Source organism: Pholcus phalangioides, unplaced genomic scaffold, assembly GCF_987345545.1.
Source record: "Pholcus phalangioides strain wild (caught in Gottingen) unplaced genomic scaffold, Ppha-v1.0 ptg000017l_1, whole genome shotgun sequence".
NCBI classification, from domain to species: domain Eukaryota; kingdom Metazoa; phylum Arthropoda; class Arachnida; order Araneae; family Pholcidae; genus Pholcus; species Pholcus phalangioides.
Genome location: NW_028301610.1, coordinates 50,092,625 through 50,109,261, shown reverse-complemented (window position 1 = coordinate 50,109,261; position 16,637 = coordinate 50,092,625). Strand labels below are relative to the sequence as shown.

Sequence of the window (16,637 nt, the reverse complement as noted above, 5' to 3'; positions counted from 1 at the left end):
AAATCGCAAAGGATGGCTGACAGGCCCATACTTTTGTCTATTGTGAATTATTCTTTCATCAAATATGGATTTTCATTAGTTCAGAAATCATTTTCTTTCACCAAATATGAATTTTCCTTAATTCAGAAATAATTTCAGCTTATTAGCAAATTTTAGAATGCTAAAGCAACAAAAAACAATGAGATTCATCAAGGAACCCTAAAAGTGAGACCTGTGAACTTCCCCTCAATTGATGAAAGGCATTATTAAAATAATAACACTGACGTGACAACAATAGCAGTTTTTCTGATTTAATTGAAACACAGTTCAGGTGCATTAAGGTGACAATAATGATGGTTCGCAAAGCTGGGCCCTACTATCATTGATTCACAAATATTCCAATACATTTGCAATGCTGTAGGCAGCTGCATTTCTTATATATTCATTTTTTAATACTTATTATATTTGGGGTTGAACTCTGTAATTTTGCTTTCATAACGTGGCAGTGCTGCTGCTGCATATTCTGCTTGCAGTGACATTTCAGCACCTGTTCTTTTCCATCATGTTTACAGTTTTTACAAAAATTATATAAGTAGTCCTTATTTATAATTTATTATGTCCTTTTTCACTTGTAAATAGTGGTCAATGCATTTCTCTGTAAATCATGCCAAATTAACTACAAACTTGGCAAGTTTGGTGACAGTTCCAGTAATTTGGGGACATAATGATGGCAGAGGAAAGAATTTCACAAGAATATGGGAGAATGTTCTTGAAACATTTCCTGGCCTGCATGAAAGCGCTGCCAGAATAGAACTAAGGGGACGACAAATTGAGTTAAGAGTTCTCTGGCACACATATGAGAAGCCACATGTCAAGACTCTCTGTTCAGCGTGTTGTCAAACTGTTGTATGTGAATACATGTAGCTAAATATCTGTTCTGAATAAATCTGTGACATCCTGCATTTTGTTACCTCTATATGACTTGTGTGAGAAAAATTATCTGGAACACAGGTGTTATACTGTTTATGTTTGGCCCAGGCTTCACGACTTCTTCTAACCCTGCGGAATTTATTTTTCCAGTAAATTTCATTTTACATTTTATGATTTTTTTTCATTGGGTACTACCAGTGTACCGTAGTTCAGTTCCATGAATGTATAGCCGCGTGAATGTCCTTCGGATTATTCTAATATAGTGAATTATTACTGTGCCTGAGGATGGAAAAGAGAAAAAACAGGTGAGTAGTAAGAAAGTTTTTCATCTCCTACATTATGCGTCAGGTTACGCAAGGAGAGGATTTCAACCTTAGGTCTTGGCACCCGATAAGAGTAACCAAACTTTGCTTTCACAATATTTATCATGCCAAAAGTGTATAAAATTTCTATATTATCTCGTACAGCATAGGATAATAACAGGTTTAAGCGGGGAAGGGGGAGAATTAGAGACCCAGAACAACAACTTATTATCATGATTTAGAATAAAAAGGATGCTTGTGATAAGATACACAGTTAAAAGCCAGATAAATAACTATCTGAGTACAATAAAAATAACTTTACTTACATCTGTGAAATCTAAAAGCACAAACCCGCCAACTGGTGCACATTCATCGGGAACAGTGGCCATTGCGAAAAGATCTGGAAAAACAACCAAAATAAAATCATCAAGAGCCCCAACTTGAATTGATCATCACACTAAACTTTATGTAAATCCACATATCAGTCCTCAGCTGGCTAAGGTTTTTACATTGCAAATTTCCTAGGCTAGCGTTTTCTCAAAATTCTTCCCAAGATTGTCCTGCTATAACATTTGTTTTTCAATAGCCAGTGTAGAAATCGGTAGGTAGGTATTTTGACTTTTACGATTCCAGCGTTCACGACTGCAACTTTTGATCTGTTTTGTGTAGGACCTACTGTATGTTGCTAAAGCGATTCGGAAATGTGCTTGGGGTCGCTTGAGCAATCTGGATAAACAGTTGGCAGCTTAAACAATCTGAAAGTGTGGCACGGACCACTAAAGTCATCTAATAGTCTTTCGTGGGCCACTTCAGTGGTTTGCTTATTTCTAACGGGCCACACCAGATGACTCCAAAGGCCACATTTGGTCCACAGGACATGGATTGAGTATGTATGTTCTGGAATATAAAGCAAGTATTAATATCTGCAGTGTGCACACCACAAACCAATCAAGTTGAACTAGTGAGATCTAGATGCTTCGCTCTGAAGCTAAGCAGAGAGAACCTAAAACATAACCTCTCTCTCTCATCTGGGGGACTCCATGTTTAAGACAACCCTGTACAGCAATTATATGAGTTAACTCTCGGTGCATACTTTTATAACCTCGCAAAAACTAGCCCAAATGCATTTCAAAAACAGAGGTAAAAAAGGTTTGTTTAAATAAAAAAAATGATTTCATGAATTCCCAATAAGATTACAAATAAACCCTTTCATTAACAGAGTAAATTAAGCCTCTTTTTTCATTGGGAAAAAAAAATAACTTCACTCATTGCAATCATCACTGTCAGTCTGAAAAAGGAAGTCTTGCATCAAAATCGAGTAAACTATAAAATTTTCACTCGTACATTATAAAAATATACTCATCGATTATTTCTAATTACAACAAGTAGAATGTAATTTTGTTGTTATTCTTTATAATTTGGAGGGGGGGGGGTGGAATGTTGAACGACTACAAACCTAGGTCAATTTCAATTTTCAATCTTTCATAAACAAATCAGATCACGCTGGTCGAAACATTATCGCCACGAAATTGTGCGTGAATACCTCGCACCAACATGAAGGGGGGAGGGGGAAACAATAAACATTCAGCCATGTGCACAAATTTGCAACCAGCGACATGTTGTATACAGTTACAGTTGAATTAAGCAGGGCTAGACATGTTGTATAACAAACAAATTCGATGTTAGAATTAGGACGGCTCTCTAATGAGGAAAAAACATCCGCGATCTCTTGATTCGTGATTCCCATTCACGAGGCAGAGCGAAATTTATTGCGGCAGGTGACGTCACTGAAAATAATTACCAATCATGTACCTGGAACTACTTTTAATAATGTATATACTTCATTCGATAATTATATCAGAGTCGCCTCAGGGTAAACACGACCTCCTAAATTAGCCCTAGTTATCTAGGTGGTCGTGGGGTAAAGAAAGCTTTCACCAATTCTTTAATTTTTTCATCCCGTCAAAAACGTACATTATATTGGGAGGGTCGTTATATCGAAAAAAAAACTTATATGATAATTGTTCTACGAATAAATTTGAGCCTTATCCTACTGGTTGTTGTAATGGGATGGTCGCTATAATGTGGGGTTGTTAAAACGAGCGTCGACTGTAATTTCTTTCATTAATTTTGAATTTTCACTATTTCTCAAATTATTCCTTTCATCAATTCTGAATTTATATTATTTGCAAAATTATTTCTTTCATTCATTCTGAAAACATTTTTGTTAAATTCTGGAAATATTGCTTTCATTAATTCTGAAAATTTGCATTATTTCTGGAAATATTTCTTTCATTAATTCTGAAAATTTGCATTATTTCTGAAATTATTTTTCCATTAATTCTGGGAATATTTCTTTCACTAAAAAAATTCAGAAAAATATTTCCCATTAATCCTGAAAAATACTTCTTTCATTAATTCTGAATTTGCATCACTTCTGAAATTATTCCTCTCATTAATTCTGAATTTGCATCACTTCTGAAATTATTCCTCTCATTAATTCTGAATTTGCATCACTTCTGAAATTATTCCTCTCATTAATTCTGAATTTGCATTACTTATGAAATTATACAAATACAACGCCACAACAGGCAAAATGCCCAACGAGGTGGCTGAGAAAAAGATGCCCATAAAAATATGGATGTCATATTTCAAAAATATAGCAACCCAATTAAAAATGCAATTAACAAAAATTATAATCAATACATACACATGATAAAATACTATACAATGCCCATAAAGAATACTTATGGTTGTCTTATTCTAAGTATGGATAGCTTCTCGATTTATCCCAACATGTACCTTTCATTAATTCTGAATTTGCATTACTTCTAAAATTATACCTTTCATTAATTCTGAAATATTTCTTTCATTAATTCTAAAAAATATTTCTTTCATTCATTTTGATTTATCATTAATCACTGGAACTTTTCTTTCATTCCTTCTGGAAATATTTTTCATTAATTCTGAATTTCAATAAATTCTGTAATTATTTCTTTCATTCATTAGAAATTTTGTTCATCATTACCAAATTTTCATTACTTTAATATCTTTAATTTGCATTTGCTTGGGTTTTTATATTTTTTTTTATTCTTCAGCATTATACCCTCGACGCTCGTTATAACAACCCCACGTTACAATGACTGTTTCATTGCGATAGATTAGGAAAAGTCCCGAATATTTCCGTATATCGACTATGCCTTTTTCCTATCGATACACCGACTACTCGATGTCACGTCCGTTTCCAACGGAATGATAGGGTGGTGTGTCGTTATAACGAGAGTAGACTGTAGTACAGTCGAATCCTGTTATAACGAACTCCAAGATACTTTATAACGAAGTGATTTCGTCAGTAATTCCAGGTTTTTACATTGTTCCTATTAAAACTTATCTGGGGGAATTAGAAAGTGTTCGTTAAAACGAGATTTTCCCTATAACAGTATTCGTTACAACGGGATTTGTACAGAATTCTATGACAACATAAGAATTTTTAGATACCGATTCTTCTCCCTCGCAAAAGTTTTGATTTTGGGAGGGGCGACTCCGAACCCCGAGAATCGGATTCCCGAAAACAACGTCCATAGCCCCGAGTCTGGTGAGAGCACCTTTGAATTATATTGGTTGAAAAATCGTGGTGAAAAACCTCATTACAGTAAAGCTTGGATTGAACGTCACTCATGTAACCGTCAGCTTCTGTTATCCGTCATGGTCTAAAAAAAATAAGGAAAAAAAAAGCCCCAGGTTTTAAGGTCCGAAAATATCGGGTCACTGCTATGGTCTGTGCAAATGCCACCGGCAATCATAGATTACTCCTGCTTGTAATTGGTCAATCCAAGAAAACCATGTGCTTTCAAAAGTTTAAGTATGAACGCATTGCCTGTAAACTATTATAACCAAAAAACAAGTTCTTGGATGCACCAAACAATCTTTCCAGAATGGCTCCACAGTGTTTTCGTGTCTCAAGTTAAAGCTTATATGGCCAAAAAACGATTGCCGCAGGAAGCACTGTTGTTAATGGACAATGCCTCTCCTGTGAACTCCAAATTTAGTTTGGTGATGGCAAAATAACATGCCACTTTCTCCCACCGAATACAACTCCACTTATCCAGCCTATGGACCAGGGCATAATTGAAAATATGAAGCAACATTACAGAAAAGCTTTTTCGAAGGCTACTTTAATCTGATGATCAGATGACTGTCAAAGAATTTTGGAAGAGATACAACATAAAGGACACTACTTTTAATGTCGCCACTGCCTGGGCTGACTTTATATTGAAGTTTATATTGATCGTTTTATAAAATTAAATACAATATGTATGTATTATTCACTTTTAAAGAATTTTATTTTAATTTTCGTCCCAAGGCCACAGTTAAATCACATTACTGTACATATTTATAAAGAGATTTCTGTTATCCGTCACAGCCCTGGTCCGGACGGCGACGGTTAATCGAAGTTTACTATATTACGAAGCCCTTAATGCACTTGAGTTCCCCCGCCGTGCCCTGGTGAGCCCATGCATTAAGATGGATGGCCCTGGGTTAAGCTTAACAATGAATACGGTATTGAGTAAAAAAAAACGCTCACCTGAAATGTCTTCATCCATCGATTTTTTTGGTGTAGCTGACAAAATAATAATAAAAAAGAAATTTACAATTAAAAAAAATGAATAAATACATATGGGGAAAATGATCACTTATGTAGACTTTGGTGGTCTTCACCATTTTTCGAGGCGCGAACACCGTTCACACCCAGCAGCATCGGAATACTACCACCGATACACCGGCATATTTACAGCCTTAATTGAGGGGAGCAGGCGGGTCTGGTGCTCGGGATCCTGGACCAGAGAGATCGCCGAAGTCACCCTTCAACTGCTTCTCTACATTACATTTCATAAGCCGGGACGAGCAAGCATTTTGGCGCCCCATTGTAATGTTGAAGGAGAAGTTAAAAGGGTGAAATTTGTGCCTCTTCTGGTCCAGAGCCCCAGATCCGCCTTCTCCCCGCTAGTTGCGGCCCTGAGTGTGGTGGGGCAAGCTAGCATTATCCCAGGGCCGCAAGTTCGGAAGGGTGGCAAATTCGAGAAATGAGTGATCAAGAAAATTTTACCAGGATGGAGAAAGGGCGGCGAAATTTGTGCAGCCAAAGGGAGTCAAAACAATAATTCCGCCTCATCCGACTCAGTGGTATGTCCAGAAAATTTTCTGGGCTTTCCAGTAAAGTTAAACAAAAACCCACCACTTAATGGGATTAATTAGGGTGACGTGAGGTGAGCACAGAATTAGGATTAACAAGCATCGAGCACCCACGGTGCTCGAAAATAACAGGCTGAAGATGTAAAAGTGTGTTGAGAAATTCACTCACCAGTATTCGCTTTGCACATTGTATCTTCCTGTGGTTTAATCGCAGAGTTCTTCGATTCGATTTTTCTTGCTTCTTCGGCCCCGTCTCGCTCTAATATTAAAAACGGACACAATACGTGAAAAAAACCAGATAAATTCATAACTTTTCACTTAAAAACTAAGCATGTATGAACTACAGAGCACGGAGGGTGAGGGGGGGAGGGGGTCTTCAAATCTTTCTGACATTGAGGGCCAAATGTGCGACGTTCCTATGAAGCCCGCGAGCCACCACACCCAAGTCAAATGGCGGTATTCATAATTGAACCCGAACGAAATTAAACCGAACGAAAGAATACAACATTCAAAGAACCTAATGTAATTAATGTGTAGTGTTGTTCTTAACAGCTCAGATCAAACACAGCCCCCCCACCCCCAAATAACTGAAAATTTTTACTTGTTCTGAAATCATTTATTTCACCAATTCTGAAATTCATTTTGATAATTTTTTTTTTTTACTGATTCTAAAACTGATTTGAATAGTTCTGAAATTATTTCTCTTGCTAATTCTGAAATTTTTTCTTCATCGATTTATTTATTTAGCTAGCTGTCTTTTGAAGTTTTTCTGTTATTTCCTAAAAATTATCAGCGGGGTCACAAGACCCCGGTCATAGAGGTAACATGGCTCCATATTACCTCCTTGGTTCAAACCAGATACGCCTGAATTTGGGAAAGGGCAGAGGATTGAGGAAATTCTTGGGATCACCTCAATGTTTAGTCAAGTTTACGCTGACCAAATTTTCAAAGCCGGATTTTCCTAAGAGTATGCTTTTTGCGAAGCGTAAACCAAACTAGATCATTTCACATCGGCAGAAACGTGTTACATAATCACGCTACACGTTTGTGTTTCCCTAGCATGGCGCATCAGCTCAGAACGGCATAGTTATATGGCCCTGGCATCAGCTATTCTGTCATCTGCATGCTCCGGTTTGAAGGGAAGGGAAAGAAAATACAACAAAAATGAAGAGAAGATCGGTGAAACGCGCGGCGCACGACGCATTTGACTCCTCCAGAAGCAGTCAGCCAATCACGCTCGATGTAGGGATGGGATGGGGGGATGGGATTTTAGGTTTATTGGCGCAAGGACCAGTTTGGTCAAACTGCGCCAAAACACATGATTATAAAAAAGATTGTCCTTTTGTCATGTCGAAAAATTAAAAAGACGCATGATTTTGCACAAAAGCAGCATGAAACGTAAAACAATGACATGAATTGTAAAACTATAATTTGTTATAAAAACCAATGGCCTTGATGAATTTAAAAATGCGAGATGCATCGCTGTTGTCATTTAAAATGTCATGAAGTGAAAGATGACTATGACCAAAAGCGGTCGTAAAATGATGACGGTGATGTGAACAAGTAAAAGCATGAACAATGGTCAATGGACTTTGACAATGAGGGCACTCTGGTTGACTCTCTCGTAATAAAAGATATGATTGTGTGAGGCGACTGTGTCCTATGCGCAACCGGGCAAGCAGAACTTCCTCCTTTCGGTTAGTTCTGCAGCTCGAACGCCAATGGCCAAGTGTGGGCTTGATGGCATGCAATTTATTGTTAACTTGATTGTTCCAGTGCTCCTGCCAGCGGCGATGCATCACTTCTCGGAGGATTGAGAAGTGGTCACTGGCAGGAACCAGAAGGCTATTATCGATGTTAGTTGTTGTTCGAGCTGCGTTGTCTGCTTTTTCATTGCCCGGTATTCCAACATGACCTGGTACCCAGTAAAATTTTACTGTGGTACCATGATGAGTGAGGTAATTTAGCTCATGGAAAATGGCATGAATGAATGGATGAGTGTGAAAAGTAAAAGAACACAGTGCTTGTAATGCACTGAGAGAGTCACTATAAATGATGCATCGTCGGTGGCGTTTGCGTCGTATGTGACGTAGAGCCTGAAGGATTGCGTACAGTTCTGCCGAATAAATAGAGAATGTGTCTGATAGTTTGAAAGATGTCTCCTCACAGCAGATGTAGGCACAACCGACATGCCCAGGGCTCTTTGAGCCGTCGGTATATATGGGGAAGTACGTATTGTACCTACCCCTGTGCCTGAAAAATATCTGTTGATATATGACATCTGCTGTGGTGGCTCTAGAGTATGATGATAATGATAGAGAGACATCTGGCAGAGACTGCTCCCATGGTGCCAGTTGCCAAGCAACTGGGGCCACACGACTGATGTCTAATTGTAATTCTTCCACAAGTGCTCTCATACGAAGACCGTAAGATGGGACACATGAAGGGCGAGCAGCAAAAAGTCTATGAAATGAGGGATTAAAAATAACACGGTGAAGTGGATGATCTGGAAGAGACTTCATCTTCATATAATATTTCAAGGAAAGTTGCTGGCGTCTTGATGTCAGTGATGGCTCGTTGCATTCGACATACAGGCTCTCCATTGGAGATGTCCGGAAAGCTCCAGAGCAAATCCGCAGGGCGAGATGGTGGACTGGGTCGAGCACACTCAGATAACTCCGAGGTGCTGACCCGTATACAATGGAGCCGTAGTCGAGCTTCGATCTTATTAAAGCTTTATATAAGTGGAGGAGCGACTTACGGTCAGCTCCCCATGATGTAGAAGAGATGACCTTCAAGAGGTTCATCGTCTTCATGCAACGAGCTCTTAATTGTGAAATATGAGGTTTAAAAGTGAGTTTCTTGTCAAATGATATGCCGAGGAATTTTGTATTCTCTACAATAGGTATTTGACTATTATTTAAAAATAATTGTGGGTCATCATGAAGCTCACGACGCCGGCAAAAATGCACAGCGACGGTTTTGTCGGCGGAGAAAGAGAATCCGTTATCATGAGCCCACTTGCTGATCTTGTTGAGTGCGGTTTGTAATTGTCTCTCGGCTGACCTTATATTCACTGATTGATATGATATTAACAGATCATCCACGTAGAGTGCGCCAGTGACAGACAACGGGAGTTGGTTCAACACCCCGTTGAGTCTTAAAATAAAAAGTGTTACGCTTAAAATGCTACCTTGAGGTACACCTTGTTCTTGAATTTGGGGAGCTGATAATGTGCTTCCGATCCGTACCTGGAAGATGCGGCGAGCAAGAAAGTTCTTAATGAAAATTGGCAAGTTGCCCCGCAAGCCGCAATTATAGAGGTCGGAGAGAATTCCGTGCCTCCAAGTACGGTCGTAGGCCTTTTCTATGTCGAAAAATATGGCTATCATATGCTCCCTCTTTACGAATGCTTGTCTGATTGAAGTCTCAAGGCGTAACAGATTGCATGTTGTTGACCTGAACCGTCTAAAGCCGCTTTGATGTTTAGATAAAATATTGTTAACCTCAAGGTAGTGCATAAGGCGATAGTTGACCATGCGTTCCATGAGCTTACACAGACAACTGGTCAAAGCAATAGGTCTGTAACTATTAGGTTGTTGAGGATTTTTGCCAGGCTTCGGGAATGCAAGAACTATGGCTGCTCGCCAGGTGTCAGGAAATGAATGACTGACCCAGATCCGATTAAATAATATGAGTAAATGTGAGAGTGATTCAGATGAGAGATGCCGAATCATGGAATAATGAATGGCATCGGGCCCTACAGCTGAGTCAGGACTTCGCTGCAAGGCCGTCGTCAGTTCATGAAGGGTGAACAATGAGTTGTATCCCTCCGGTGTAAAAGGCCGGAAGGTGTACGATGTACGTTCGGCTGATGATTTAATGGGATGAAACGATGGGGGATAGTTCGCATCGCTGGAAACAGCGGCGAAATGGGCGGCGATGGTGTCCGCAATATCCCTCACATCGCTGATGATAGTGCCATTGGTATTTAAAATGGTGATGGGATGAGACTGATAATGACCATTGATTTTTCGGATCCGGTCCCAAATGACTTTAGATGAAGTAGATGAATTTATTCCCGTGGTAAACTTGTACCAGGACTCGCGTTGAGCCTGGCGCCTGGTTCTTCTCGCTATCGCCTTTGCTTTTAAAAATGCCAACTTGTTGTCATGGGTAGGATACCGACGGAACCTACTCCATGCTTTCTTTTGTGCTTTAATCGTAAGATTACATTCGTGGTTCCACCAAGGTTTAGGAAATTTAGGAAGTTTCGAGGAGACTTTGGGTATCGTTTCATTTGCTGCAGAGATGATACAACTGGTCACAAGGTCGACACAGTGGTCGACGTCGGGTTGCGAAACCATATCCTCTGTGATTTCTGCCTTGACCGTGAAGTCTGTCCATCGGGCGGCCACAAGCTTCCATCGAGGAGGACCCTCAGGTATGCTATGGCTTCGATCAAGGCACTTAACCACTAGAGGAAAATGATTGCTCCCGTGGAGGTCTGGATCAACCGACCAGGACCAGTTGGGCAAGAGTGAAGGTGAACATAACGATAGATCTATTGCAGTGAAACTATTGTTTGGGGCATGGAAATGAGTGAAACTACCATCATTCATGATGGCGAGGTCCATATTGTCTAACAGCCGTTCAACCATTTCCCCACGAGGGGTGTTGCTGTTAGAACCCCATATCATGTTATGAGCATTGAAGTCTCCAAGAAGAAAAAATGGTGGAGGTAATTGATCAATCAGATCTTCTAGATCTCTCTGTAAGATGGTGTCATTTGGTGGCAAATAAATAGAACAGATGGTAATTCTTAGGCCTGTAGAGATTTCCACCGCGATGGCTTGCAGGTTCGTGCGCAACGTTAGAACGCGCGACGACACGTGATGTGGAACCAGCAGAGCAACACCGCGGCAGGCTCTACTCCCGTCATCGTAATCAATACGGAACAGGGAATGTCGCCTGATGTTCCATGTCTCCGAGGGCTTCGTAAAAGTTTCCTGGAGTGCCACGCAAACAGGATGATAACGATTGATCAAATCCTTGAGATCTTCATAATTGGATCTAAGACCACGAATGTTCCATTGAATTATGTTGGCCATAAATTTCAAATAGAAGTAGACGGTTCAAGGTCCTTAAATTTATTCCGGTCAATCTTGCGGCGAGTAGTACCGGATTCTGTGGGATTGTCAAGATCCATGTCACCAATCGATGTGTCATCGATAAGTGACACATTTTTAACGGTGGGATGTGTCAAAGCTCTCTGTATGGCTTTTTTCGAATACCCCGTCTTGAAAGGTTTCTTTTTTGATTTATTTCCAGAACTTATTTTGGGTTTTGTAGCAGTAGATATTTTGAATGTGTTCGCTGTTGCTTTTCCCGCTTCTTCTTCGGAGGTAGTGGACTCCCTCCGGAATCCAGCGGAGCAACAGCAGCCACAACTATTGCATGGTTGATTGGATGAAGTTTGAGTGGATGTGTTAGCAATTGGTTCGGTCTGAGTTGTAATAGAAACTTTTGTTACACAGTTAATCTTGTTAGTAGTCGGTGATTGTGAAGTCGTATTGGCGTATGATTTACCAACTATTGGAGCTTGGTTAGATGTTATGCGACGACGTGCTTCGATATACGAGATGTTATTAAGGACCTTGATCTTCTGGATCTCTTTTTCTTCATTCCATTTCGGACATTTCCTGTCAAATGCGGGGTGATTGCCACCGCAATTGACGCACTTGAATGATGTTGAAGTGCAGTCGTCCGAAATGTGGTCCTTCTCACCGCATTTTGCGCAGGTGGGTTGACTTCGGCACGCCGTTCGTGAATGACCGAATTTCTGACAGTTGAAGCATCTTACAGGGTTAGGTATATATGGCCGGATTTTGAGGCTGTAATAACCGATCTTAATATCTTTCGGTAATGTTGGCGATGAGAATGTAAGGATTATGTTGCGTGATGGAGCTGGGTTGCCATCTTTGCGGCTCATGATATGCTTGGCGGATGTTACGCCTTGAGACGCCAGCTCCTCTGTTAGTAGTTCTTCATCCATATTAATCAAGTTAGTATCTGAAATCACACCACGTGAATAATTCAACGTGGGATGGATTTTGACTATTATTGGAATGTCTCCGAGAGATGTGAGCTTTTGAACGAGTTCGGATTGTTTAGGTGTGTTAGTTTCAATTAGAAGGTCTCCTGAACGAAGAGCCTTCACTGATTTTAATGTGCCTATTGCGCCATAGAGAGCTTTGTCTATTATGAATGGTGATACTTTGGCCAGCGGTTTATCAGTGTCAGTACAATGCAGGAAGAAAAATGAAACAGCAGGAGTAGGATCAGTGACAATAGTTTCGCTCATAGCAGTTCTTTGACGTTTTGGTGCATTTTGATTTTTCCCCATTTTGGAGATAATGTGTTCGGCTCCTACCGACCATGCCCACCATGGAGCCCTACAAGGGGACGCGCACACGTAACCGATGAAGGTTAGTAGCAACGCCAGGTTAGGTAGGAGCTATACACCACCGAAGCAGGCGAGCAGACGCGTTCAAGATCCAAGATCGCCGTGAAGCAGCACCAACAAACCTCAACGACGTCCGGCAGGCCCGGCCCCTCTACCTGCCCAGTAGTGTAACCCCTTCAGCCACCGAGGCGACCAGCCGATTGACCCAGACGGGGCTAATCCAGGCCTCCCGTTTCGGCTGAATCCGAGGCCAAAGCTAGCGCATCAGGCTAACCAGGATCCCCATCTCCAGCCTTACGGGTCTCCACGCACGGCAAACACGCAGGTAGACAGCGTCCCGGATGGAGCATACGCTAGAAGCAATGCCCCATCCGGGAGGAACCCTCCCCGCCTGAGCGGGGCCCACAATGAGGGGTTGGACACAGAAGACAAACATGTTCAGGACAAAACGAGACGCAAGACATGTACTGCAAGATGTGTAGAAATAAACATGTAATTTGGGCTATTGAAGGTGAAGTATATGAGCACAAAAAGCGATGACAATGACGTGTGATAGATTTGGCGTTACCCAGAGTGCACCACGAGGAGGCCTATCACATTACACCCCCACGCTCGATGTAAAGCACTGTCGTGAGTCGTATTGCAAACTCAACCATGCACTACGCAAATGAACCGGATCCGGAACCACAGCGCTGAACCATTCAAAAACCTGTTTTTAGCCAACAGCGCGGGGCGGAACGAACTTTTTACGCGGCTTTAGAGATTGCCTTCCGCGCACAGACAAAACAGATCGCTCCGAGCTTGTTTTCTCTCGAACTCTCTCACATGCGTATACGAATTCAGCGTTACGGTAAAGATCGATGCAATTTTATAAAAATAATAATAAAAATAAGTAAAACAGCACAAGAAACTCAAAGACCCGAATTTTTCGAACCGATTTCCGAAGCATTGAGTGTCTCCCGTAGCTCCGTAGTTCATTGCGGCCATCCGTAGAAACTACAGAAGCAGCAGTATATTCAATTCGTAGCAGTTGGCAACTCTGCATATATATAGTATTGAGGTCACGTGCCACATCAGACGACTCCGAGGGCCATGTTCGGCTCGCGGGCCATGGGTTGAGCATGTATGCTTTAAACCTTAATAACCTAAAATTAGCGTATTTACTGACCCAGGTACACGTCAGTGCGATCTCCATTCTTATCACCGGCATAAGTATAATCCCCTTCGACCATTGGTTGATCATCCTCATCTTCTATGGTCGCTGGCTGATCATCTTCTTTGACCACTGATTGATCATCATCATCTTCAATGACCATTGATTGATCAAACTGCTCTTGCTCATCGGTATCGAACTCACTTTCTTCGCGACGGCTCGATTCTTCGACATTCACAATTTTCACAGGCATTCCTGAGTGAAGTAAAACTTTAAAATCAAAATGGCAGCTGTTTAAAAAAAATAGAAGCAGTAGCATATTGAGAGGATCAGAACTGTTAGAAAAAACAATACAGGGTTCCTACAACATCAAATAACCGAATATTTTCTAAAACATCGAACTGATACACTATGATACCACTCAAAAGTTGCATGTTATACAATAATACTAAAAACAAATTTTTTATCAAGATTTTCATTTGATTAGGACAACAAATGATGGTACTCGTAAACATTTAACTGTTTAATTTTGAGATGAAAATTGTTTGATTACTGCATTAGCCCCTATGCTGGGAAATACGAGTTACAGATTCCGACCAATTCTTAAATATCTGGACTCGTAAGAATTGATTGAAGTGGCCAACTTCAACCTTGCTTCTCTGCATCTTAGGGTCCTATCTGATTCATAACTTCATTCGGATATAAGTGGAGCTTCAAGTTTTTTTCTACTGCAAGCTTGATTTTATATTCATTCTCGTAGCTATACTATAGCTACTATAAATTAGAAACTCTAACACAATTGGATGAGTTAAATTCAGATATGCATAGAACTGCAAAGTATATTTTTATTCCATGATTAAGTGAGTAAGATTAGATTGAGAGACAGCGTGATTTTTCAGAATGTAGAAAAATTTCAAAATATAGTATTCTAAAATGGTAAATATTTTAGTCGATTGGGCGAAGATAGAAAAATTATAAATAAAACTGAGGCCCAATCACAAATACTAAGAACCCTGTGAGACAAATGCAAAATCAAACATTAATGGAAAGAACTGCTCGCAAATGAGAGAGATTTCATAAAATTCAGAAAACACGAATTCATAAACATCTGCTCAATAGCTAATGGCAGATCAATAGTTTTAGACTGCTCTGGAGCATAGGCGTAAACTTCTATACGGCCCATGGGCCCGAGCCCCCCCCAACATTTTTGAAGACGCGGCTCAGCCCCGCCAAAAATTCGTATGAATATGGCTTATTCATTTTGCAATGATGAAAATTTTTTTTTTAACCAAAAGTTGTCCTAGTTATGAATTAGTTAATGGAAACAATCTGCTCAAAATTTTAGTTCTTTTAAAAAATCTGGATGGTCTTTGGCTTTCTTGTTCCGTGACAATACGTTTATCTCATTTCTTACCTGCCGTTCAATCCCCAATTGCACCCTCCATCGGTTCCAATCCTTACTGCCAGAAGGCACGGCTGAGAGGAAGATTCTTTGAGGTGTTGAGGGGGCTCTTTCTTCTTTGCCTGTGGCAAAAACTGTGTCTCTCTTCTTTTTTTCACTGCGACCGGAGGACGGCCATGGCGCCGACATGAAAATAAGCCCAAAGATGCATGGTGGGGAGGAGGGGGAGGTTGAAAATTGGGAAGCAATGATATTGAAACCGAAATAAATTACACTCTATAAAGAATAGGTGCCAGAACCTAGAGGCTGAGGCCATTTGAGCCCCCCCCCCCCGCAATAAATTTTGCCTCTCCTTCGTACACGCTTGAGTCCCGTATATGCGGGAGGACCAATAACTTTTAGGCCCCCCCCCCCCAATGTTTTTTTTTAACAATATTGGGGAAAAAAGCACATTCTAAATGCCCATTCATAACAGATCTTGAGGACAGATGCCAAAACATTTTTCAAGCCCCTTTACAACAAAATTTGACTGGGGGTGGGGGTAGAACATATAATCAAATAAACAACAAGTGAATTATAATATTGATTTTAAAAAAGGAAATGAAAAATAAATGATAATTTTTCAAAGGTCCAAGACCAACCCATCGACCGGGATTTATTGGCCCATTCGTTAAGTCACCACTACATTTTAACAATGAATACAAAATATTATCTTTATAACTAAGGGATTCCTGAACTATTTACGTTCGCAGCACTCATGGAAATTTTAAATGTTGCCCAACACCTCAGCCAACGTCTTCCTAAAGAGTGTAGTCAACACCATAACCCTTGTTTTGTGGAACAGATTTGCACCCTCCACTAATATAATTTGACTGGCTCTTCGTTTTCATAAGAATGCTCATTTAGGAAAGAAAATTAGAATTTTTTTTGAATTTTTGAGTAGGAAAACTGAACATCCTAATCTAAATTGTGCATGTGTATCAATAAAAATTGTACAAACTGTATAATTTTTATTGATGAGGTGACTGAAAAGGCAGTGACAGCAACGCCAATGAGGTATGTGATATCCCCGCCCCCTCAACGTTTTCTCCCCCATCTGGTTGGGAATTTCGAAGATGAGAAACGAAACTAAAACTAATTCAATAAAAAGTTATCAATTAGGTCATTGCAAAGATGGCCTACTGCACATTATCGGTGAGGGGGGGGGGGAAG

General features: G+C 40.4%; 1 protein-coding gene across 1 annotated transcript in view; it reads right to left on the bottom strand.

Moving 5' to 3' along the window:
- LOC149074051 (uncharacterized) overlaps nt 1–16,637 on the bottom strand; it is a 120,673-nt gene that overhangs the window by 65,126 nt on the left and 38,910 nt on the right. Inside the window, exons 10-13 of the mRNA XM_089247294.1 lie at nt 14,039–14,278; nt 6,574–6,663; nt 5,797–5,832; nt 1,538–1,611 (exon numbers count right to left, since the gene is read on the bottom strand). Of these exons, the coding sequence (XP_089103420.1) occupies nt 1,538–1,611; nt 5,797–5,832; nt 6,574–6,663; nt 14,039–14,278 (440 nt within the window). The remainder of the gene's footprint in view (nt 1–1,537; nt 1,612–5,796; nt 5,833–6,573; nt 6,664–14,038; nt 14,279–16,637) is intronic.